Source organism: Macrosteles quadrilineatus, unplaced genomic scaffold (genome assembly GCF_028750875.1).
Source record: "Macrosteles quadrilineatus isolate MER2022 unplaced genomic scaffold, UCM_ALF_1.0 Scaffold_1__1_contigs__length_201487025, whole genome shotgun sequence".
Classification (NCBI taxonomy): domain Eukaryota; kingdom Metazoa; phylum Arthropoda; class Insecta; order Hemiptera; family Cicadellidae; genus Macrosteles; species Macrosteles quadrilineatus.
This window is the reverse complement of record NW_026542594.1, coordinates 176,496,226-176,522,211: the sequence shown is the minus strand read 5'-3', so window position 1 is coordinate 176,522,211 and position 25,986 is coordinate 176,496,226. Positions and strand designations below refer to the sequence as shown.

Below are 25,986 nucleotides of genomic sequence, written 5' to 3'. Positions count from 1 at the left end.
TACGATCACAACAGAAATGTCAGTTAATGAGTTAACATATTCAATTCATTTCACAAATAATTACAAAATGTTTGCGCTCTTAACTTTTTCCATGCTGAATGAGTGATGGACTTCAATATAGCCAAAATATTTTAATTCAATTTAAAATGTATTCAACAAGATTCTATTTACCAGAATGCAGTCTTCTAAATTTCTCGCCGGACTCCAGTGAAACATTCCCGTGGAATCATACTTCATTTCAGTCTTTTCAAAGTCGAAATCCTTGGCTTGGTCATCAGCGATGCCCACCGTCAACCCTCCATTGTTGTTGACGTTGTTGCCGGGAGTGCCTCGTTGTGTGGGCCTAAAACAAAGTTATCACATGATAAGTACTTTGCTAAAGAGAGGAAAATCTATGAAGCAAACAATGATTTAGTTTTAGAGCTACCGGTACTATGATTAATTGAGCTGTTCTGTCTTGTGTTTTAGTAGGAGTAAGATAAAAAAATAAACTGTAGGCTAGTAAGAATGCAATTTTTTAGTTCAAAATATTTATATTCATATTTAAACATCTTTATTCATCATAAATCATGTACATTGGTGGTACAGTGAATAGTGTCAGAATACTTAAAATAAAAATACTATTTCTATTAATGGGAGGTGGAAAACTCATCAAAAGAATATAATGCTAGATTTATTATATGCTCTTTTAGAATTTTCTTGAGGTTTATAAATTCAGGGAACAATTTTAGAAAACGGTTACCAGTGTATGAGGGTTTTTTTTCAAAATATTTTAATTTGTGAGGCTGGACAAACTCCTTTTTCCTCCTGAAATTATGCGAATGCACTGAATTTATTATTAAGTACTTGCTCAGATTCATTTTTTTTTATAAGAATTGTTTCATAAATATATTGCCCATAAAATTTAAAAATTTTTAATTTCTTAAAATGTTCTTTTGCCGAATCATCTGGTTTAAGCTTAAACATAATTCTGATAGCCTCTTTTTGCCACTTCAGAATGCTATCCATATTTAATTTTTATGTTGATCCATATAATGCTAAACCGAATGAAAGATGAGAGTGAATATGAGCAAATATTCTTTTTATGGTTTTCAAATTACAATAAAAGGACATTATTGATAATGCGAAAATTCCAGAGTTAATTGTTGTTAAAGCGTGTGTTCATCCCAATTCAAATTTTCATCTATTGTTAAGCCCAGAAAGTTGATTTGATTTTAGATTTGAATGTTATTTGAGTTGTAAGTTATTGTTGAATCTTTTGTAATTTTGTTCCGTGCTGTTCTGAAATTTATAAATTTATTTTTTTGTGAATTTAATAATAAGTTTATGATATGTAGCAATAGTTTCCAATATTCTCTAATCCTTCATATGTAAAAAATTTCAGTTTCTTCTGGAGAGTTAGATGATACAATCAAATAAGAATCATCAGCGTAAAGACATAATTTATAATTTTGCTTGTAGGTTAAAATTACCTTCCACGCCCTTAAGGTAACACAAAAAAGCAAAGGCCCCAAAATTGAACCTTGTGGCCCTCCAAATTTAATTGGTTGATAAGTTGATGATGATTTAATAATTCTATTATGATTTGTCAAATAGGTAATTTCCAGGAATTGAGACCCATTTGTCAAATAGGAAGAAACCCAGTTAAAAGCTCTTTTAGATATTCCAATTTATTATTTTAAGTTTTTCTAGTAATTTACTATGTTTTACACTATCTAACGCTAAAGGTCCACACACTATCTAAAGGTCCATAAATATGCCAATTGTATAATGTCCTTTGTCTACTGATTCAATGACTAATTCGATAAGAAACAGTTGCGCTTAAAACTGATCTCCCATTCCGGAATCCATGCTGATTATCATCCAAAATATTAAAGTTTTCCAAAAACTCTGATAATTGTAAGTAGACGGCTTTTTCATACCTACACTTTAGAAATTGAAGGAAGAACAGATACTGGGCGATAAACGGATGTATTTTCAGGGTTATTTTTTTGGTGTAAGGAATTATGTTTGTCTGCTTTAATATGTTAGGATACAAACAAAGAAGAAGGATATGCCTGATACAAACGAAGAATTGAAGAGATGACATACAATTTTGATGATGTAGGTTTTTGCAGCCAATTAAAGATTTTAATATCAAATCACAGGAAGATGACACCTAATACTACCCAGGTTGTGTTTTACCGAATAATATTATATTTTAAAAATGGTTCTCAATTTATTAATATTTAAATGTATAATTACCATAGCCTTCTCTAATACAAGGCAGCAGCAAGTCCCGACCTACCGGAACAGATGTCGGACTAACTCATAGGAAGCGTTTATTTGCGAACGTTTAGATTTATTTTTCTGTTAATACTGTTTTTACCTTGCAATAGGCCAGCTAGTACAACGTCGCCACCGGCCACGGCCTTGATGTATTAGAGGAGGCTATGCTATTACCAATGGTTTTTCTTTTCTATTGGTACTATTTACAGTAGCCCAAATATTGAATCTTACTCCCCATAATACAAATTCAATCTAAGGGAAAATCAATCATGCGAACCATAAACATCCGACAACTCAAGTGTATAAAAATGGAGGAGCAATACAACTGTTAGTTTTCATATCCATAGATTATGCATCAAAAACTGTTTTAACAGTTAGATGCTATTTGTTATCATCTTGGTTTCATACTCGCAGCAAAATTATTGATGAAACTAATTATTTGTATATCTTAACTAATGTTTTCCTGCCAAATATTTTTTTTTGTGGTTATCATTAACCTATAACAGATATTTCTTACTCTTAAACAGTTGTAAAACCCTGCCAGAAAAAAAATATCACTAAAATATTACCGACACAAAACAAATTTACCAGTCAAATGACATCGATGACTTTTTCCATTCAAAACACCATACTCAATGGGAATCGGGAAGAGTTCTAGGGTAACATTTAGTTATATCCCTAGCTAGTCTTGCCCATTTACACAACATTTTATAAACACATGTAACTCATCAAATAATTAGGTCTCTTTGTTTTTAAGAAAAATATACAATACCTTTGCAAGTGAAAATATCAGGCAATATGACCATTGATTGTATAAATGGATGAAGGGACAATGATGCAAACAATAAATCTAAATGTAAACATACACTATTTTTTTAGGCTTGAATTTGTTTTGGATAGGAACAGCACGTTTAGCTGTACTTTGGGCGAGTCTTTCAATTAGAAACACATTTTGCACACACATTTGTTCTATGTGTGTACACATACACAAGCTAATTCTGTGTGTATGTGTATATAAATGTGTTATCTATTGAGAAGACTCACCCAATGTACAGCTAAACGTGCTTCTCCTATCCAAAACAAAACCAACCCTATTCTGAACTAGAGTCCAAGAATAACTAAACCAAAATCGGTTATTAAACCAGCTAGCTAAATAAAATGTCATAGAAAGAAATTATTTTTTTATATTTACAATACTTTTTTAATAAAATTTCATTGAAATTGAAGGATTTTTCAAATTTTATGTGATGCAAGTGCTTATGAGCACTTAAAAATATTAAGTTTTTTCTGCATAAGTAAATAAACTTTTTTATCTACTTTGTACAAGCTAAAAGAAATCTAGAGCATAAACCACTAATACTATGCTTAATTTCACTTTCTAAATCTACATCTACACAGTTCTTGAATGTAGTTCTAAAATTTGTAGACAGTAGACGAAATATATTGTAGTGGAAGAATATATATATTGTATACATTTATATTCAAATCCTTTTGGAAGAATTTAATGCAAACTATATTTGATTCTCTTATCTGTAATTTATAACATTTTACATTGTATATTGGAGAGACTGTAAATACTTTATGAATGATCTCTTCTGATAATATATGTACAGAAGATAATAATTGTAGATCTTGTGAGCACAGTTCAATTCAATTTCAAGCAGCATTTTTTTTACTTTTAATGTAACAATTAACAAGCTTTGGAGGCAATAATGGCTAAATATCCATGCTAACTTCTGGTAATTCTGGTGCAGTACGTCTAGCACCATTACTAGCAATCAAAACAATTGTGCTTTAAAAAAATTAATACCTCACTAAAAAAATGACTAGTTTGGCAAAACTAAAAAGTAATTGAACGAGCAAGGTTCGTCTTGAGCCTATCTACAAAACAGATTGATATTGATAAGTTTAGTAAAATTAATTAGTAAACAAAATAGAATAACACTATCACAGCCTTCCGAGTAAAACCGTTTCACATCATGTTAGTAACATGACATTTTTGGTCATGATAATGTTATTATGTGTGACCGTCAAAGCCTAACTTCTAATTCTAACATAAAAGACATAACTATAACATATATACAAAAATCACAAACACATTTTGAATACACAAAAATAATTAAACCTCTCCCATTTTGTACAACTTAACCTAACTAACAATTTACAAGCTTGACTTACCTAGAAGCTACGACCTAGACATTTAAAGCTTTAAAACATGCAATCAAACATGCACGCAGCCCTCTCGACACTATACAGCAATACCTAATACAGACAGAACAGAGAAAGATAGAACAAGAGATAGATTGCGTACATGAGCTTTTTGACTTCATAGGAGAGATGGAGCCCGGCATATGAGTCCTCTTGATTCCTGGAAAAAGTAAAAATATCACTTCGAAACTCCCTAGCTGATCATTTTTCCTGGATAACGCATTTTGACGATCTTTTTCACTTTACCTACAGTGGGTTAGTATGGTTAAAAGTTGTAACGATGAAGGTTGTGACTCGAGTAACTAGAATTGTAAGTATTAATTTTGTTTAGAGGTAAGGATACATTTTAACAAGAATGTATTTCACTTCTTATAGTCGAAAATTGGAAATAGTGATTCGTTTTGAAACTGTATTTTGCTACCTGAGGATAAAGAAATAAGCATTTTTGATCAAATATAATTACAGTCGAAAAAAAACTGTGCAAGAGACATTTTTGGTAATTATGAAAGGTATTCCGATAGAAATATTTTAAAATTATTCACTAACTCGTTTGAACAAATTGCAAATTTTTATGGTGAAAGTAGTTGTGATATTATATCTCTTTATCGTAGAATTGTTTCTTTGACTCGCAGGTTCTTATCAAATAAAATTAAAATCTGAATATTAAGATACTTTCTACCCTTCAGTTCAAAACCTATTAAAAGTTTACGGTTAAAACAGTATTCTTACATTTTAACACTTTTAAGTTACAAATTAGAGTAAATTAATATATTAATCAGACAATCATACAGTATTGATGTGTCAAACATTAGCTGTATTGAATATTTTAATCGTAATCGATATTTCAATTTTACAGAAATGCAAGTGGTGTCATTTGATTTGGAGAACAAATTTTAAATATACACTGTGCAACTAATAGCAAATAGTAACAAAGGTTTTTGAGAAATATCAATTGTGTTCTATTATTTCATGGGGTTTCAACTGTCGATCATCCATAAATACTATTAATGAAAGCCTAAAAAAATTGTTTTGTCATTTCCAGATGCCAAAATTCATGAATTTCAAACAACTGGTGCAGTTCCTAGCTCTCTACACATCGACTCATACACACAGAGACATCACAAAACAATATATTTGTCCTCTTTGAACACCTAAACAACTCCACCAAAAACTAGAATTTAAAAGTTTTGAAAAAAATAGTACTTTTTCAATACACTAAGGGGTAATGAGTTAGTAAGATTTTGAAGTTATTTGTATTGACGATTTTTGTATAAATTGTTTATTATACAATTTGATAGTTTTAATTTTGTTGTCAATCCATCCAACTGTAGGCTTTGTTAATAAATGTGAATTCTCAGCTCCAGTCAAACTTTCTATTTAATTAGATAAATTCAAACAAATCTATTAAACAATTTTACTTGATTCTTTTGTCGGAAGTCACAATTTGCAAGTGTAGATAACAAAGGATCGGTAAAATGAAATTAAGACAAGATGAAAGAAGTGAAGTCAAGAATTTGTCATGAATTGTTTATTATACAATTTGATAGTTTAAATTTTGCTGTCGAATCTATCCAACTGTAGGCTTCGTTAATAAATGTGAATTCTCAGCTCCAGTCAAACTTTCTGTTTAATTAGATTAATTCAAACAAATTTATTAAACAATTATACTTCATTCTTTTGTCGGAAGTTACAGTTTGCAAGTAAAGATAACAAAGGATCGGTAAAATGAAATTAAGACAAGATGAAAGAAGTGAAGTCAAGAATTTGTCATGAATGAATAAGGCAATTACTCTGTTAGTCAAAAATCAAACTATGAAAATGCTAGTACAGCATGCAAGCAGATGAGGCGATAAAATTATGTTAGCTAAAATTATGTAAAATGAAGTGAGTGAAATCTCCAAAACTCTTCAACAAAAAAAAAGTCATCCAGCTATGCCTATAATAGGTAACAGGTAAACTGTGTACACCTTTTGAACACCTTGAATACGTCCAATTTGTTTGATTTCAATGTAAAAAAAAACTGAATAGGAAATGTATTCATGAGTTTGGGAAATCGTGTCCAAGCATGAAATGATGATGCTAAATCTGAATTATAATTATGGGTACTTTAAGGAAATTTAAGAAGTCAACACCTCTTCCGACTACAGTGTGGTATACAATAAAGTTTAAAAATAGTGTAACTTGTGAATGGCAGAGATTGGGTGAAGGAAAATCAGAGGAAAATAGATGTATGCAACCTCTCAAAGCATTTGAAACTAAAGGAGTTCTGTTTGTTGACGTATTCGTTGGTACTTGCCTGTTGTTGTAGTTGGAGTTCGGAGACGTAACGTCATTAGGTGTACGATTGACATTAGGCTTCACTTTGTTTACTTGTTTCGTAGAGTTGACCATCGCTGTAGGAGTGTTCCTCAGGTTTCTATTCGCAACTACTGCACAACCAAAGATAGATTATTGGTGTGGTTAAATTACTAGAGAGATGAAATAAGCCTAGTAATGAACATTTTCAAGCTGATGAAATTGTATCTACCGTATGGTAAATTATAGAAAAATTGAATAACTATTTATAATTTGGCTGGAAGAAACTGAATCAGATAATGTTTCAAAATAGTTTTGACCGAGTCCTAACTACACTAAATTCTAAATTAAAGTGGTTTGAAATATTGAGGGTAGTTTCTTTACAAAAGTAACTAATTTTACCATTTCAAAAACTTTAGAACACAGATTATAAATTAAGCAAAATCTATATTTTAGGAGATTTGTTTCAATTTTTTCACTAACATTTAAGTCCCTACATAAACTGCAATGTTAAGTCCATTAAAGAAGAGGGTCTCAATCCCAGGAAATTTTTGCTTTTTATACAAAAGCTAAAATCTATCATGGGTGAAAAACTGGCAAATTTGCCCTGATTTTTAGCATTGTAGCATTATAAAGATGTTCAATTGTTGATTATATTGTAAACTGGTGATCAACTAAAAATTGTATGAAGATTCAATGAACACAAAAAATTATTGTGTAATTTAAATTGATGAAAAAATCAAAATACTAACAACTGTGCGAAGGAATGACAACTAAATTTATAATTGAGGAATATCAAGATGTAGTTTAAATGTTGTCTATGTTAATAAAGCAATCAAATTAAAACTGTCTGTATGTGTTATTAAATATTACTAACCATTACAAAATAAAGAAATATAATGATCTTCTATTTAAAGTTGTTTTACATTTTTGGAAGTCAAAAAACTTTAGAAGCCCCACCAAATTACAAGGTATGATAAAAACCATAATCCAGTGATCGAGACCCCTGATTACAGATACCTCCTTTTCTGTTTAAATACAAGGAGGGATGTGCATAAATAAAACAAGATGACGTGTCTAGTCTACCTCTGACACACAAAAATGCAGTAATTAAGTTTTAACTATGAAAGTAATTTATCTTGAGCTATAGTAAGACTTTACCGAATAAACCAGACCTAAAAGGTGAGGTAGTAGAAAGAGGCGATTGGACAATCATCAGAATATTACAATAATACTCTATCAGAAAAATTGAGCATAGCTCAAGATATTTCAATACTTAAATATAACAGTTTTAAGTTAGTCAAAATGAAAAAGATCAATTAATGATGTAACACCTTCACTCATTAATATCTGTATGCTACTGTTAAAATAAATACTTGACCAAAAGGTGTTATAGAAAATATCACATTCCAAAAATCACTCCAAATACAAATAAAGAGGGTAACGGGTGACTTAAATCCGCCAGTTCATCATGGCAGTGTATACAAATAAATCGGTAATTAAAATAAGAAACATATTTATTTACAATGTCCCTTATGCACAATAAATATGTCAATAAATAACCATACAGTTTGGCAAAAGAATATTCAATGACCTGATGGATTTTTTGTGATACCAGACAATTTTAGAGTGGATTCTTGAAATGGACTACCGTGCCATAGTAAATCAAATTATACTTCATGTAGAGTAGATCAAATTGCATTTTGGTTAAAAATATGGAGTTAAAACTTGAAGAAAGGTGATTTTTCTTCTCTTTTCCCAATATTAATTTCTAGAGGTTTTTTCTAGAATCTGAGGAATTTGAACTTGACCCGATTTGGGAAATACCCCCTCCCCCTCCCCAAACTATCTAACCCCTTCTTTCTCCATTGACCGTTATATCCTTAATTCCTTCTTCTTCTGAACTATATTTCAAGATACTGTGATTGATATAATATCTTACCAAGGGGAAATGTATATCATATCGTGTTGAATAGAAAAATATCACTAGTTTCGTCCGTTTATGAATTTTAGCTTTATGGATAAAATTCTGATAGAATAATAAAACTTCAGTAATTACAGTAATATTTAAAGATTTTAACTTTTTCCCTAAAAAAATACTTCTAAGAAAATGGTAATTTGGAAATCATCCTTGTTGATTTCACATAATTATTTTGAGTTTAGATATTTGATTTTTATGCCAAACTGTACAGGGGAAACAAACTGGAATAAAACACAGTTCCAACAATTTCCTCAAATATGGGTAAGCTGTTGCTTTGTTTGTTTTTACTAAAATATTTTATTGTAAATGCAAAATTTTACTTTACATTTTTCATCCATCTATATAATTGATGTAAAATGTAGTAGTACTCTAAACAAATTGTTAAAAAAGTTCTTGCCATAATGAATACTAATTTAAATGAAGAAATTGTTGACTGTTACTACAATATGGTAGTAGTTTGGGAGCAACTATTTCTGGAAACAAAAAAAAATCAACACACAAAGTTTGTGCCAATCAATAATTATTATGGTACGTTTTGTTTCTGAGGTCCTAAAAACTACGGTAATTCTGGACTTAGTAGACCCACTTATATTTGCTGAGATTTTTAAAATTAATTTTTTGAAACTTTTACATATATTGCAATCTATATTTCTGTTACTATTTTGTTAATAAATTAAACCTATTTTTGGGGGGTACTGTATAACTGTTTTGTTGCTAAACAGTGTTTTATTCCAGATGGGTGCAATTTTATTTCAGTGTGCCAAATTTTGGGAATTTTTTATATTTACTTACAGGCATCTTCACGATCCCTGCCCGCTTCACCTGTATTTCCAAACAATATTATTACACAGACAAACACATTTGTATATACAATCTAAACAGAGACAAAAATACAGCGATAAGGATCAGTCAGGTTATAGCGATTTGTTAGTATGCCTACGAAACAGCCTGGAGAAGGATTCCGTTGTTATGGTTCTATTTTGTTTCTTTCCCATTTCTATTCTACATTAGATACACATATAGTCTCACATTGACCCACATATAGTCCTACATAGACCCATAGACTAAACTGAAGACAACAGTGTGCGTAAATCATGCTTCATACGAAACTATGTTTGTACATGTCTACAATTTACAACATGGTTAAATTTTACATACCGGTACATGCAATTTGAATATCACAGCACATTTTTACATAATTTCATGTAGGTTTCGATGCATGCAGTTTGAATATATCGCGGTTCATTATTACATTATTTCATTTATTCAAAGTTATTTTAGTAGGCTAGCAAACTATCTAATACATTGTGTTTTCAATAATGAGCTGTGATTTTTTCATAGTTTCCATAAATAGTAAGATTACTAAGTAACTCACAAAATAAAAGCAAATTATTGTTTTATAAAAAATTTATATCGTTTTAGACTCAGGAATTTATAGGTACTAAAATGATGTTAAATAGCACAAAACAAGTTTGATTTTTTAAATTATTGAAATAAGGATTTATTTTTCTCTATCTCTCTCTTTCTAACTTAAAATGTGTAGCTTAAACACAGTTTGGTGTTGTACTACTACTTATCAGGGCCAATTTAAGGGGTAAGCAAAGTATGCGGTCATGTAGAGCATAAAGGAAAAAGGGGCACCTAAGCGCTCAAGACTACAGGCATTAATATAAACCACTAAGAACATCTCCCACGGTTGTGTAGACATCAACAATATCTCCTGCAATTGTGAAAAAATGTTGGTAATTTCCCACAGCAGTGTGGAAATCATCATGATATCCTGTAATCGCCGCAAAATTCTTCCGTGGTAACGCAAACATTATTATCGTCATATGTGATCGCGGCAAAATTAAGAACAACTCCCGCAGTCGTGTAGACATCATTATTGTCTCTCCTGATTTGGTAAAATTCAGATAATTTGTCCCGGTTGTGTAATAAACATTGTTATTGGGTTCCGCAGTCATTACCTGCAGTAACAGAGACATTGACATTATCTAAACAAAAAATCAATGAAATGATCAATGATAATGCCGTAACCCCTAGGTCTAGCCTGAAGTAATTTGAAAAAAATTGAAAAAAGGGCACGTGCCTAGCGTCCTAGGACAAAACAAAATTTTTTAATAAAAACAAATCGTCTTCCGTGATCACAGCGAAATTTTGATAAGCCCCCGCACCCGTTTAGACATCATCGTTTCCCGCAGTCACGGAAACTGCATTGTTGTCATGCTCGATCATGGCTTAAACAGTAATTTTTCAATCACACGATCTTTCATACGACAGGTATCGGTATCGGCGTTGACTTTTACCGTTGATTCCATCAATCAATGATCACTGATGGTATTGATGATATCGATACCATCAGAATCCGAGAGTCACAATCGAGAATCAACACCTCCCTATCTCCAACCCTCACGGATGGCAGGGGGCCGGAATGTTGTTTACTTACTCTAGAAAAATGTCTAGAACCAGCCCTCCTACTTACATCATGAAACTTGTAACGTAATATATGGTTTCTTTAAAAGGATATTTATTCGATTTTCAAACTATTAATAGTGCATTGTCGATATTTTAATGTTTCCGCATATTTTGTTGTGAAACGTGAATCCTTCCTACTATATATTAAATTTGTTTACGTTTATTTTCTTTTGTAATTTTTTAAAATTTAAATTGTCATCCTAATACCTGGTCTAAAGTATTTTCTTGAAGTATAGTAAGACAATTTGTAAAATTAACTTACAACATACACATTTACAAGTATTACACGGTGAAAATAAACATATGTAAGTAAATATGTACAAATGCATAACACAAACTCAAACAAGATAAGAATTTAAAGTGAATTTGTAGTTGGTATGTACAATTGTAAAGTAGATAAGTGAAAACAAAAATAATGGTGTGTTGATCAGTTTGATTTCTTTATGTATGTGTACCATTTTGTTATATAAACATCAAGCTTTATGTAACTTTTATGTTTTATTTGCTATCTACGTCTTTAAAAAGTTTGCATAAAGGTATTCATTTTTTTTTTTTATTCCCATTGTTGATGACTGAAGAACTTTCTTCATGCACTTACTTCTTAAAACGGACACCAGTTGTACCCACTTAAATTCCAGTTAGTAAGGAGAGAATTGACCCTGCTCTATTTACTACAGTCTAAAACGCTAACTAGAATAGTGATTTTTCATAAACAATGGTGTAAAAACACCATAACTATTTTTTATAAAAATTAAGGACATCTTATCAGCTGATTAAAATTTACTTTTAATTTACAATAATTGACAACAATGAAAATCGATTACTTTCTAAGTTCCCTCGATCTCTCTAAACAGAAAACGTTTTCCTTTTTTTTCTGAATACGTAGAAGAAACTACTACTAAGTAAGAAGTCATGACACATTTCCAGTCGAAGTTTCTTATTGATGTATCGTGTAAGCTACATTCTCAATTGATATCTGACTGTTTCTTAAACTATATAAATTACACCACATCCGAAACTCAGCATTCAAAACATTCAAGAGGGCACATTTTTTCACAAAACTTTGGTTTAGCTCGTAGCAATAGAGTGACAAGCGAGATGTGCTTGCAAACAAGAAGTTTTCTCTAACACTGTTGCATTTTTTAATTTTATACAGTTATCTCAGTAGTTTAAAGTATTTTAATTACTTTATCAACACTAGCATCTAACTAGGTGTAACTCTCAGAGTTGTTGGCCTTTTCCGTCACTCTTCCTAACTTTCCTAACTAAGAAGTACAAAAAATATGTGTCCATATAGAACAAAAATATTAAATCACTAAATTCAAATAGTTACACAGACAATTATTTTTCTGAAATACTACCATTTAAATGAGCCCTCTCAAAGTTAACCAGCACCAAACTTAAAATGCCATGCAATAGAGAAAAAATTTAGGAAAAGAGGAGGGAAGACAGAAGGATTTTAAGGATAAAATTCTACTTAGAGATATAGAATGAAAACAATTTGGTATAAAGAAAGAAAAAGTAAAAGTTTTTAAAATTTAAATTCAGTTTAACACAGCATCTTGCATAAAGTAAATAGTCTTAGAAAAGATTGTCTTTCCAAATAGTGTTCTTTGTTTCATCCAAGCAGCTTTTAAATTATGTAATAGGTTGGAACACTGACTTTTGGATCAAAGGTTATAGATACTAGCATGTGAAAAATGCCTTCAGTTTTAGACAGGACCGATCAGTAAGGATCAACTCGCTCTAGGGTTGAAAGACACTCCCTTCCCACCAAATGTCTAATCCTACTCCTTCTGTGGAGTAGAATTAGTTTACATTCTGGTATATCATGACACAAGTAAAACATTATAAATGGAAAAACTGTTTTGAACCCCTAGTCCAAAGCCAGGGTCTTAAAAGGATCTTCCTCTAACATGTACCGCATTTGAGCCAAAAGTAAAACTTTACCTATCAAACTATTGATACCAAGTATTAAATCAATGTTTCACCAGTAATTTTTTTGTTGACCTTCTCGATCTTCAAAGAAAAATCAAATTTTCAGGTCTGCGTTCCTTTTGATTTTAAATTGATTATAAAGGTCGCTTGTTCCTTTAACAAATCTGAATTAAGACAAGAAAAAAAGCCTGATGAATATTTTTATTTAATTTAATCTGCCTTGAATCAAACTTATTCACTTTTGGTGCAACCTGTCCACTAATTTAATTTAAGATCTCACAAAAACTACTACAGCTGATTAATATTTTTGGGATGTCTGTTATACATACCATATAGCTAACTCACAATTTTGAAATATCAATTAGGAGACATACACTTTTATGTCCAGCAAAGCTATTAGTAGATTAAACATAGTTTATTAGAGATTTACCATTTTTATGGATCAGCTAAAGCCTATTTTAAAGCTTTTTCCAGTCCTGCTTGTGTTGAGTGCCTTTGAAGATAACTTTTTTTATTTATTATTACCTTGAATAATTGGATTACCTGTCATCAGGATAACCTGTCATGTGGATGATTGGCTATGTAAAACCAATTAGTAGCAAATCAATATTTGCCACTCCGGGGCTACTAAAGTGAATTTTACTATTAGTTTATTAGGTACTTAAAAACCTATTATGACCTATTAGGATGATTTATTTGTAAACAGTTGTTTTTAGACTGCTATAGTAAAGCAGTGATTAAAATGCACATTTTAAAATTTACTATATGACAGATAAATTCAGTTGAATCAGACAACTCAAGCTTTGCCAAACATGAAAGAGATTTTACAATATATTGAGAAGTATATTTGTAATAACAAGATTCTTTAAAAAAAAAAACTAATAGAAATAATTGATACTCAATTTTCTAACTTTTACACCCACAAAGACTTTGCCGGTAAACTTGAATATTTTTAATAAAATAAGAACGTATTGCAAGATGCTGTTTGAACGAAGTGCACAAACATGGAAAAGGAAGGTAATATACCTCTAAGGTGAACCTTCTTGGGCAATTCTGGCGGAGTAAACGTAGGAGGGGGATGATGATCATCTGTAAGAAGACAAAATACATTCCACCATGCACACACGACGAATGTAATCTCACTCTCACACTAGACACCACAGTATAATAAACAAACTCGGTAGAGTCGAAAAGATCATTCTTAGAGACACGAGATGGTCGGCAGCGAGAACCATGTTTTGCTGGTTTCAACCAGTAAATAGGAGAGAGAATATTGAGTAGACTATAGCGAAGTTGTCAAATCTTGGTCCTCCAGGGGGTGACACGTTGTTGAACTTATAAAAATAGTAGCCAACGATGGATTGAACTGGGGTTTGCCCAATTGGTACACCACATCCAAAACTTCAGCCACTATTTTTGCCAACTCAACAAATCGCATCACCTAAAGACCAATATTAGAAAGTCTACTTTGACAGTGGAAGACTACATCAAAATTTTAGCAAAGTTGTCAAAAAACTAAAAAATTTTACTAGCTTAAAAAACAACGTATGTCAACTAATTGAAACCGATATATAACTCTACTGGTTATGAATCCCAATTAATTAAACTACGTAATATACTGCACTATTCAAATTTTCACCACAAAATAAGACTGCAGCAAAACAATTTTCTCACTGGAAACCATAACAAGTGTCTCTGAAAATAAGTTAAAACTTTTCAACTCTTCCTAGTACTGTTAGTAAATTGAAGCTACACTATTAAACAACACTTTGAATTGCTTTTAAGCTTTTATAAAGTATTTATTTACTTTAAATTGCAAAATTTTTATAGTTGAAATTGATTCGCTAAATTTAATAATTAATATACAAAAAATTAAGATGACAAAGTGAAAGATTAGTTCATTAATTGTCTTAGTCGTCAATAAGTTACATACCATTGATTTAGCTCTGAAGGACATTATTACCAAAGTTGGTAATCATAATCACATTAAAAATAATGTCTAGATATTTCTGTTATTTACAAACAGTTTTTATGTTATATTTTAATGTTTACAAAAGTTAAAATATTATTCGCATTCTATTTTCATTAAACATTTACTACTAAATGATCTAGCTATAAATGCTTTTAAACTAACCTAATTGTTTTAAATCTGTATTTACAATAATTACTAGTCAAAATGAATTGAAAACAGATTTAAGATCCTACTGAAAAAATCTTTTATTATCTAACACTACCATTACCTGATCCAGAACAACCGAATTAGCAACAAATGTTTTGACAACACAATTTATTCTTGTTTTTTTATGAGGAATTGTAATATAAAATACATCGTTTAAAATTAAGTTTTCTTTGAATGTAAGTTGCTAATTCAGTTATGAAGAGCATGTTACTAATCCACGCAAACTGTGCATAGAACTACAAATTGTTAGAATATTAAAACTGTAAATCTGTACATATAAACACAGTTAACACATTAAAACACACACCATGTCCTGAAATGTTTTGTTTTATAGTTTGATTGAATATGCAAGAGAGTAGAGTATTGTGAGTAGAGTATCATGGCCTCCTCCAAAACAAGGTTTGCGGCGAGACAAAAGAGGCAATGTACTATTTCATAATGAAGATTCAACCCAAGGTTTATGTATACACGTCTGTTATTACTATTGTTACCATGGCAATAAACCGGCCCAGTGCAATGTTGCCAAACACCAACGCCTTGTATTAGAGAAGGCTATGGTGCTATTTAAGGAAAACAAAATCTTGAAAATTAAATATCATTCATTAAAATTTTCAAAATTAACCAGACCAAACTGTTGTATTTTAATTGTAACCACAGCTGTTTTGTGCTACCAAATTGAGTATCAGTCTTCAGGTTAAAGTTGCCAATCGTATCTTTCACTTCCAAGTATCTTGTGTATTAATTTCCATTTGTTTGTTTGGTTCACCCGTATTGAATTCTGTCTTGTTTGTGTTAGGTTTTTGTTATCAAATATCTCCTTACAAACTCGAGCAAAAAGAAATGTGGGGTAAACTTTCGTATCTGTTGTAAAAAAAAAACAAAAAAAAACATATGAAAATATTGATTATCGATTATTTAATTCAATATATCGAATATTTTTTCATTCGGTTGTTTTGGCAACAGATATGGAAGTGTACCCGAAATGTGTAATGAAGCTTGCTATTTTAAGCTGTAGATGTGCTCATTTGCAGGTAGAATGAAGATAAAGCTGTAGTTATAATTAATCTACAATGGAATTGGAAAATTCATCGGGGATTGGATTATTTTGGTTGTTAAAGCTTCAAAATTGAATTTACAAGTTCTTTAAAATTTATTAATTTTACGTAGAATGGTAGAACTATTTATAATGACAATTTTATTATAATCAATTAGATTTGAAATCACATGTACATATTTTTACAGAAAATAACATTTATATTACTTTATAAAATAATATCTTATAACTGATTTTTGTATGAACAAATTCAAATAGGTTTTCAGTGTCGACAAAATAAACAATCTTGCTGTATTGAATTGCACTAGTTGAAAATTGTAATTTCTTTTGAAGCGGAGGATAGTTTGACCATTTAAGATCAAGAGTTAGGGGAAAATCACATTATTTATGAAGCTAACCAGACTGAAATTAGATAGTTTTGATCCTCTCTGACCTCACTCATAGTGTTAGGCCATGTGGTTACAGACACTAAAGAGATGAAAAGGGTTTTAAGGTGGGATTCCTAAGCTACGACTGTAACTGTAACTGCATGGCTCTAACTGGGCAAAACCACAGAGCTTGACGCCAGCTAATTCAATTAACAATACCTCGCAGGTAGTTTAACTTGTTCAATCACGCGCCTCAACGTCTACTGATTTAACAATCCCAACCATTGATGCCAGGCGATTAAATAGCCATGTCCCTCAATGCCAGCTGATTTAATGACCACTAAGCTACAATCACAGCTTAGAAATCCCACCTTACACAAGCTTCCCAACTAATAACTTGAATAACAAGTTAGGATATCTAACATATTTGCATATTTCTATGCATCATTTAAGAACATAACTAAATAACTTTCAGAAAACAAAAATACTTTCATTTATTTTGTGTACATCCACTTTATTCCTTATCCTTAAAGATAAGTATACAAAAATGTTATGATCCGACGACAATAAGTTAGATAATTTAATGTTAGTCTCAAAGTTTTAAATGTCTTGTGACGGTTTCAAGCTCCCTCCTGAGAAAGAAAAATTAAATTTTTTAATTTACTGTATTGCAAAAGCTCAGGTTTTGCTTTGAAGTGAATAGGAACTATTTCAATAATAGCATTTAAAAAGAAAAACTTATATTTTGTGGAAATAAAATGCTGGAGAAATTAAAATTTCCGTAAACTACCAAATTTGTCAAGGACAAACTTAGATGAGAACAGTTTAAAAACTAAAATCTCATTAAACTCAATAGTCAAAATAGGTTCTTCTGGAATCTTTCAGTTGAAGAAGTAGAACTTTATAGGAATAACAGTGACGGTTTCAACTAAGCCATAGTTTATCTTGTCATAAGGGCACAAAAAAGTGGGATAGAACTAAGGCATAGCATTTAAAACAGAACCGTAGAAGCATCGATTACCAATTATAATACGTATTTACTGTTGTAATGCTTATTATGGTATTGTTTGGAACACTATGTTACAATATGCCACACAAAGAGTGTGTTAACTTTTACAAAAACTTATCGTCTACCATCTTGTCCAATACAATTTACTAAATCAACAGGACATTGTGATTTTATTCGTAGCAAGAAATGTATTTGATTATTTGCAATCGTCGCCCGTTACATAATTTATTTGTCAAGCAAAAGCTTAGCTTTAGCTACACTGAAATGCCTTAACGCTATTTCCTCTACTAGCATATTCAATCAAAGTTGTGTATAAACAATAATAATGCACCTTCATGCAACTCTAGCCAGGCATTGAGAATTGTAGTTCATTCGTCCAGGCAATCAAAAAAAGTGTAAAAAAAAGAAGCAAGGGTGTGACAAGCCCAACAAGCCAAGATAGAAAGAGAGAGACAGAGAGATCGAGTGAGAAATAGAGAGGAGAAAAGAGAGTGAAAGAGCGAGAAAGTGTGAGGACCCTATGTGAAAAGGACAGGAAAAGGGTTCGGGAAAGGCGTACGCTGACCTAACTTACTTGCGTAGGTGAAATCCTCGCCTAAGACAGGAAAATTGAACAGAAAAAAAACGATAAGAGTCAACAAAAATAGACATTGTTTATGACAAGTATGAGTTTCTCCATCTCCACAGCTTAGTTAGATTATTTTATCTATAATATTTGTTTACGGCTAACATCGACCGAGTTCTAGATCCGAGATCTGGGGTTCTATAAACCTAAACACACAAGTCTACACTGAGACGCAACCATGCTCTATCCCACCACATACAAACACGTTTGTCACAACAACAACTTGTGTCCTGACAACATCAACAACTGTCCAGCTCAAGCTCAACTCACTGGTTCAGGCCCAACAAAACACAAACAATAAAAATTGTAAAAAAAACACTAAAAATATTATAAAAATTTAATAAAAAATTATAATATTTGAATAATGTTGTATATATTCTTTTTACAGTTGATTAAAATTATCTTAATTTTTAAAACCAATAAAAAAATTTTTCTACCATACATTTAGGAATACAAAAATGTGGAATTGACAAAAAAGATAAATATCCTTTTTTCTTTTGTAATTTTTGGGAGTGGTCAATGCTCATTAATCATATTATTTAACCTTCAACAACTTATTAAAAACAATGTTGTTAAATACATAGAAATTTGTAAATTAAACTTGAATAGATGTTATCACAGTAGTATAGAGTACTAAAGAAAACATATTATTAATCACTCTTGAGCCTTAGCATCACTTAAAACTTTTCAAATACAACTTTTTGTCATTTGCACAACTTTCGACACTACAAACATTCTTGATAGCTAAAATCACGAGGCTTTCATCACATAAAGATTTATTTAATTAGTTCATAAATTGTTGGACCTGAAACCAACAGTTCGAGAAGCTGACAGAAGGTAACCCAAATAAAAATTAACTGGAAGGAGTTTGAAAGGACAAAGTAAAAGGAAAAGGGTATGCATCTCCTAGAATCAAACTCAAGATTCAGATTTATAGTAGAGAATTGATACTTTAAAACCCCATTTAATTGTTATTTAAAAACTATACTGTAATCTGATTCTATATAAGTTCTATTGTGTGAAGTTAACATTAAGTTCATAGAGTAATAGTTAATATAAAGATCTGCTAGGATCTCAGGTGCAAATTAATAATTTGAACCACAATTTGATGGACAGGCTAAAATTTAATAAACCTATAAAACCACTGAAAAAGATGTTTTGTATTTTCATTTTCTTTAATTCTTGATTAGAGGTTTGATAAAAGTTCAATAAATACTGTGGTCACACCTAGGTTACTAATAAGATTTTTTAAATTGCATATCTACTAAAGCTTAGCTTGTTGAGATAAGTTGGGATCTAAAATATGTACAATATGAGTACATATTTACAATACGTGTATTTTTATTGTACAACACATTTTTAATTTGTACAAACATCCCTCAAAACTAAAACCATTCAAACAAATTTTCATAACCCTTTCTTCACTTTTTGTTGAAGACAGTACAGTTAGGATAAGAGTGAAGAGGAAAAAAGGAAGATGAGAGGAGAAAATATAACAATACAGGATACTATAAACCATGAAACAGAAAAATGTTGAGTCTATCTAAAACATAAACTGGTCAACACCTATCACTAACAGTTAGGTTGGTACATAGAATAGAACCTCTTTGGCATTGTAACGTTAATTGTGTGTAACCTCCCTCGGCTCATTCCAATTTTTTTTTTCTCCTTAAAGTTTAGATAAATTTGATTTCTTCCAAAGTTAAATAGAACAAAAATCAAGCTAATCTTTGAATCTAAACTTATTATTTTCAATTGAAAGTGAGTTTTTTTGTTAGTAATGTTGGTAATGAGCCGCAGTGGAGGGGGTGTAAGTCTATGTAATGTGGTTGTCGTGTGAAACATACTTGCTCGTCCCACCATCTGCACCGCTCTCACGCCTTTCCGGAAAGTGGCCACTGGTAGAAAAAACAAGGTTAGCCATGATGCAACTACCACAATTCAGATGGCAAACCACTGAAATTATTGTATGTAAATAAAAAAATTGATTTGAAATAAAAAAGATTAGGGTACACCATGATTTGAGATAGTTTAAGATGAATACAGATGAGTAGTTTTAATGAGATAAAATAGGTTACCTTTGTTGTCATTAATTCATAACTACAGATGACTACTTTCGGATCAAATTATTTCAAAGATTGAACGAATGGAACTTAAATTATGAACAAATTTAGTTATGACAACATGTGCTTTTGTTGATTTGACTTGATAATGGAGCAGCAATGCTCGGAAACTAGTCAACTGTAATTATAAATAAATGGTGGATTGACATCAAGGATACAATACCTATTTTATCATGATTGTTACATCCATCCTTGGGGAAAATATAATTCTTTGATGGAACTATGCTAGCAAGCACAAAAAAACTTGTTGAGTAGAGTCATAGTTGACAATGTTAATTGACTCTTGATATAAATTGCTTGGTACATTTTACTACATCTGTAGAATTGCATTTGCAGTACGTTATCAGTACTGTGGTCCTGGAACGAAGTAAAAACGTGAATTCTGTATATAAAAGTGCTCAGTAAAGATTTTTTTCATTTAAATAGTTGTTTACACATTACTCAATGTCAATCTACTATTCATTTATGTTAGTCTCCCTTGAAATGAAGCCATATGAGATTAGTTCACATTTAACGCACACCTCAAAGAACATAAATACTACAATTTCTAATGCGTCCAATTAATAAAAAAGTACGATGTTGATCAAGAAGTTATTTTATTAATAAAGCCCCATATTAAAAATGCTACATGACAACATCCCAATCAACATTATTGTATGCCTAAGTGTTTTTTTGTTGATTTTTTGCGCTTGCTAGTACAGTAGACTTGAAATTGATGATGATGAATGCCTATTCTTAAAAATCTGATTTAAAAAACAAAGTTTTGGTGAGATGAAAAATGCTCAATTTAAATCCAGGAAAAGTTTACAAGGCACACATTGTTTGGGGGCTCTCACCAACTTCAAATATTCCAGTTTCAACAACAAAACAAATTTTTAATATTGTTACTGGTTAGTGAACAACCAATAATTCATTACACCTTTGCCATCTGCTTTGTACTTAAAACATACGGTATTGTGCCATATCTATACTATTCACTTTTTACTATCGTGATTTGTGATTTCTTCACTCTTGTTTGCTACCATACAAAAGATTAATAAATTTAGTTTAAAAAAACAATAATTTGTAGGGATTAAAAACAATTTTCCTAAGTTTGTTGCTTATTTGACACTTTTTTAACTGTGTAATTATTAAATATATTATGCTTAAAAATATTTAATTTTAGAATTTGTTTTTTTCTTACTGAAATAACACCTAAAACTATATTAGCCCTATGTAATTTGTTGTGTGGTAAAAGAAGGGGTATCAACTATGTCAACTACAGAAACAAAAAACTAATTTAAAAGTAATTTTCACTATGTTTAATCAAAATGGATCGTTTGATTATTGACAGTTTATCAAATTAAAAACGAATACAAAAAGCTGCATTGTGATTCATGAAAACAAAAGATTATCTCAGAATATTATATATATAGGGTTAGTAAAAAGTCTGGAGACCCCCTGTTAATTGTTTAACGGCCTATACTAGAAAAACTAAACTTGACACACCTTTATGGCATGTAATGAAGTACTTTTTGGGCATCACCGCCACTTGGTGTACATCCCAAAAATGGAGGATTTTGAGGGAAAATCAAGACTTTCAAATGTTAAGACCCATCGAGTGACCACTCATTTTGAAGGGCTTAATAAAAAACCAACAAAACAAACTAGAGGTCTCTACCTCAATCCAATAAAAAATGGCAGCCAGTTGAAATTCTCAGAAGTTAAATTTAACTTACAGCCTCCTCAAGTCTGGAGACCCCTGTAAATTTTGTAACAGCTCACACTAGGAAAACTAAACTCTACACACCTCTATGGCACGTTATAAAGTACTTTTTTAGCCTAATTCAGGGGTGCCCACAAGGGGGGGCCGTGACGCAGACTGCGTCATTGAAATTCTTGGGGGGGGCTCAAAAAATTCAAATGGGGGGGGGCTAAAGTTAATTGCAACAGTGTTCAACGTGACGACAATCCAAAATACATTACGAAGTCGCCAGATAGAAAGTGAATTAATTAATGACAATAGTTATATTATTGAATTAAATTAGTTAAAATAGGATTTTAATAGTTTAGGATTCGTGTAGAAAGTTATTTAAGATTAGCAAGACGTGAGATCTAAGAGAGGGAGCGCACGGGATGGCTCAACTGCTGTGATAGATAAAAGATAACGCGTGGTACAGACACGTCCAGCTACACCGCGACTTAGCACAGCAGAACGCTTTGTTGACATAAAGCTCGTTAAAATACAATCAAGTAGCAAGTAGCATAGGCTACAATACTTTACACTATTGTGTAAATACTCGATTACCTGAGTTAATAGGGAGAGGGGGGGAATGAAAAATACGGTTAATCCAATATAGTATAAAAAACAGATGACAAACTCATTAAAACGCTGTAAACAGCCATTAACGTCAAGATTTACATTTTTATAAACGAAATTCAATATTGCACAATCATTATTATTGTAAATTTCAAATCATTTATCTTGGTTCAGTTGTACAAACGGCAACGTTTAAAATTGTAGCTAACTCAAACTCAACTAATCACTAGCCAAACATTGCATTGCTATAAATAACGTAAATATTAAAGGAACCTTTAGAAAGTGTTACAAGGTACTGCTCATGATAGACAGAGGCTACCGATAGGTGCTGTATCACAGCATAGGAATTGATGGATAAGTAATAAAAAAAATGTAAAATTATATTTAGAGATAATTAAAACACTCTTAAAAAAGAATGTAACGAGAACAATCTTGTTATTCTCTTTCTTTGTTCTTCTGTTCTTTAATAGGTTTCTCTTCAATTCATACACAAATTCAACAAGTCGCCATATTCAGGCCTACTCATTGGCCAATCACAGCCTTACTAAAGTTACCATGGTTATCACTCAATCACAGTGTACTAAACATTATATCGTCATCATTCCCCAGCTGCTGAAATCTGTTGTAACATAGCGCACAGCAGACAGAAGTGTATAACGGAGCAGACGATTGTTGGCGCAAGCGTTGTTTCCATTTCATTTTCATCAAAGGAGCTGTGATGTTTCTAAAGGGAGGGAGATGGGATCGTTATATCGAGAAAGACGCTGACAATTCGTTAAGCAGAGGTTACGAACGCTATATAGATATTCTGGCAAAAAAAATTCCTTTAATTGAGGTGACTTATAATACTCTAATTTTATTTATATAGGAAGATAAGTTTTCCAGTCCTGTACAACACTGATTCACGGTCTTTTCCCTGTAATCAAAATTCAAGTACAACTTGATACACACAGAATCTCCGGTTCCCGACCTGGATGATGGCTAGTTATTTAATTTAATTTACAGTTACATATTAGTACTCGTGATAAATCAAACCCGTTGTAAGCCACACGGTTATTAATCTCACTTGGTTTTGGATTTGCTTACAAACGTGATCGGAAATGGTTAGGGCCTACACAGCATTCTTAAAGAACATTTATGTAAAAATATCAGTGACAGCTAGGAAAAGGAATCTTTATCAAAACAGCTGTTCGTAATTTCATATATGACGTGTTCTCTTAACAGATTATTAGTATTTCATAAATTAATGACTTATGTAGTAAACATGGAGAAAATAAACTAGAAAAATCACACAAAATTGTGTTTTTGATCGTCCGTTATTTTATTTCCAAAATAGTGAGGCCATATTTTAATGGCTATAAGGACTCTCTCGCCAATCCTGTGGATACAATTAAACCATTAGAATCATAATCGGTACTCTAGTTTTCTTTAGAGTAGGCCATGAGTAGGCTGCATAAAATGCCATCTGGGCCGTGACAGATAAATTGAGATAAGGCATGTTTCAACTTCTTCAATGTACAAAACATAAATAACCCCAAAATATGTATAATTCTGAGCAATGTACAGACAAAACTATAACTTTATTGATATAGATTAACTGGGTTTGAATTTTAAATAGGCTACCGTATCTAAAAAAAAATTATAAAACTTCTTTTATAGTTTTACAAATAGTGCTGGGCGGGGGAATAATGTTTCTCATTTGTTGTGTACATCATTTATGAGGGGGGGGGGCTGTTGCTCAATTTTGGGGGGGTGCGTCATGCGTCTAGGGGGGGATGGGCACCCCTGCCTAATTAATACTTGGTTCTCAAACCCCAAAATTTTTCACTCAATGGGTCTTACCATTTGAAAGTCTTGAGTTTCCCCCAAAATCCCCCATTTTGGGAATGTACACCAAGTGGCAGTGATGCCCAAAAAGTCCTTCATAACATGCCATAAAGGTGGGCCAAGTTTCGTTTTTCTAGTATGGGCCAGTAAAAAATTAACAGGGGGTCTCCAGACTTTTTACTAACCCTGTATATATATATTTAAAGACAAAACTTATAAAGAGTTCATTATTATGCTGTAGGTTTTAAGTTTGGAAAACTAAGTTGTAGTACTTTTTTAAAGATGAAATGATATCCTTATCAAGACAATGTTTTGGGGTTCTATTGTGTAGTAGGGGTTATAAGCTAAACTAATTATAATCTAGAATAAGCTGGAAGCTCATGAAGTTGTGTTTGACTTCCAGTAAAACCACTTAAATACAGTTTAATACAGTTTTTTTAAGTTTATTAATAATAGCTACAACAACGTTTTTAAAGTACTGATACCAACTTAAAATATACCATCAATGCTTTATTAAAAATTGTGGAATTGGTAAAGAAACTATAAAATGTTTACATCGCCAGGAAACATTATGTTGAGTAATGAGGAAAATACAAATGAAAGCTTAAAATACCCTCTTAACGAAGATATTTCCTTACAACTACCTTAGCTTAAAACACTAAGGATCTTCGAAAACCTACAACCGCAAACAGTGTTGTAGTAGTTAGAAATGCAGACCTGTAACCTTGTCCGAGAAAAGATGGAAGGAGAGGAAGCCAGAATGAGGCTAGAGCTAACCAACGTCAGTCTACGGGGAGGGCGCGGCTAGCAAGCCTAGACAAGCTCCACTATAGATGCTCACGCTGCGCGGTTAAAGCTGCAGTCGCTTGACGCTTACCAAACACAACCTAACCTGACGTTTATCCACAGTAACCAAGGGGAGTTGAAATGGTTCAAAATAAATTTTACAGTAGTTTAAACAACAGTTTTACTTAATTTTTGTGTGAAAACTCTGGATTAGGAAGTTGGTTTTTTTCTTAAAACTCAAGTTTATGAGTTACTTACATTGTTTATTCCAAACCTTGATATGAACATATCCAATAAACTGCTTTTTCAGTAAACAAATGTGGATAAAAACACTTAATGAACTATCGGTGGTTTTTAAGGGTTCTTAATTCGAATTGTATGAACAAGCAAAATAGGAAAGTGTTTGAATATTCACTTACGTGTTTACCAAGTGAGTATTATGTGATTGCATGAATATGTACTTGAGGAAAAGTATGAAAGTGCTTGTTAAAATAAATGCATTTCAGTGTTCAATGAATACAAGTGACATGTACCATTAGTGCAAGAGGAAC

General features: G+C 31.6%; 1 protein-coding gene across 9 annotated transcripts in view; it reads right to left on the bottom strand.

Annotated features, from left to right (window-relative positions):
• The window catches only part of LOC128990621 (calcium-activated potassium channel slowpoke-like), a 145,416-nt gene that overhangs the window by 16,411 nt on the left and 103,019 nt on the right, over positions 1–25,986 (bottom strand). For 3 of the 9 annotated variants that reach the window (XM_054413113.1, XM_054413105.1, XM_054413096.1), the window contains 7 exons: positions 20,248–20,298; positions 18,350–18,370; positions 14,192–14,254; positions 9,545–9,574; positions 6,773–6,905; positions 4,580–4,636; positions 172–343 (listed from right to left, as the gene is read on the bottom strand). In XM_054413113.1, the coding sequence (XP_054269088.1) occupies positions 172–343; positions 4,580–4,636; positions 6,773–6,905; positions 9,545–9,574; positions 14,192–14,254; positions 18,350–18,370; positions 20,248–20,298 (527 nt within the window). The remainder of the gene's footprint in view (positions 1–171; positions 344–4,579; positions 4,637–6,772; positions 6,906–9,544; positions 9,575–14,191; positions 14,255–18,349; positions 18,371–20,247; positions 20,299–25,986) is intronic. The other 6 variants (XM_054413155.1, XM_054413146.1, XM_054413164.1 and 3 more) reach the window with 3 other exon arrangements.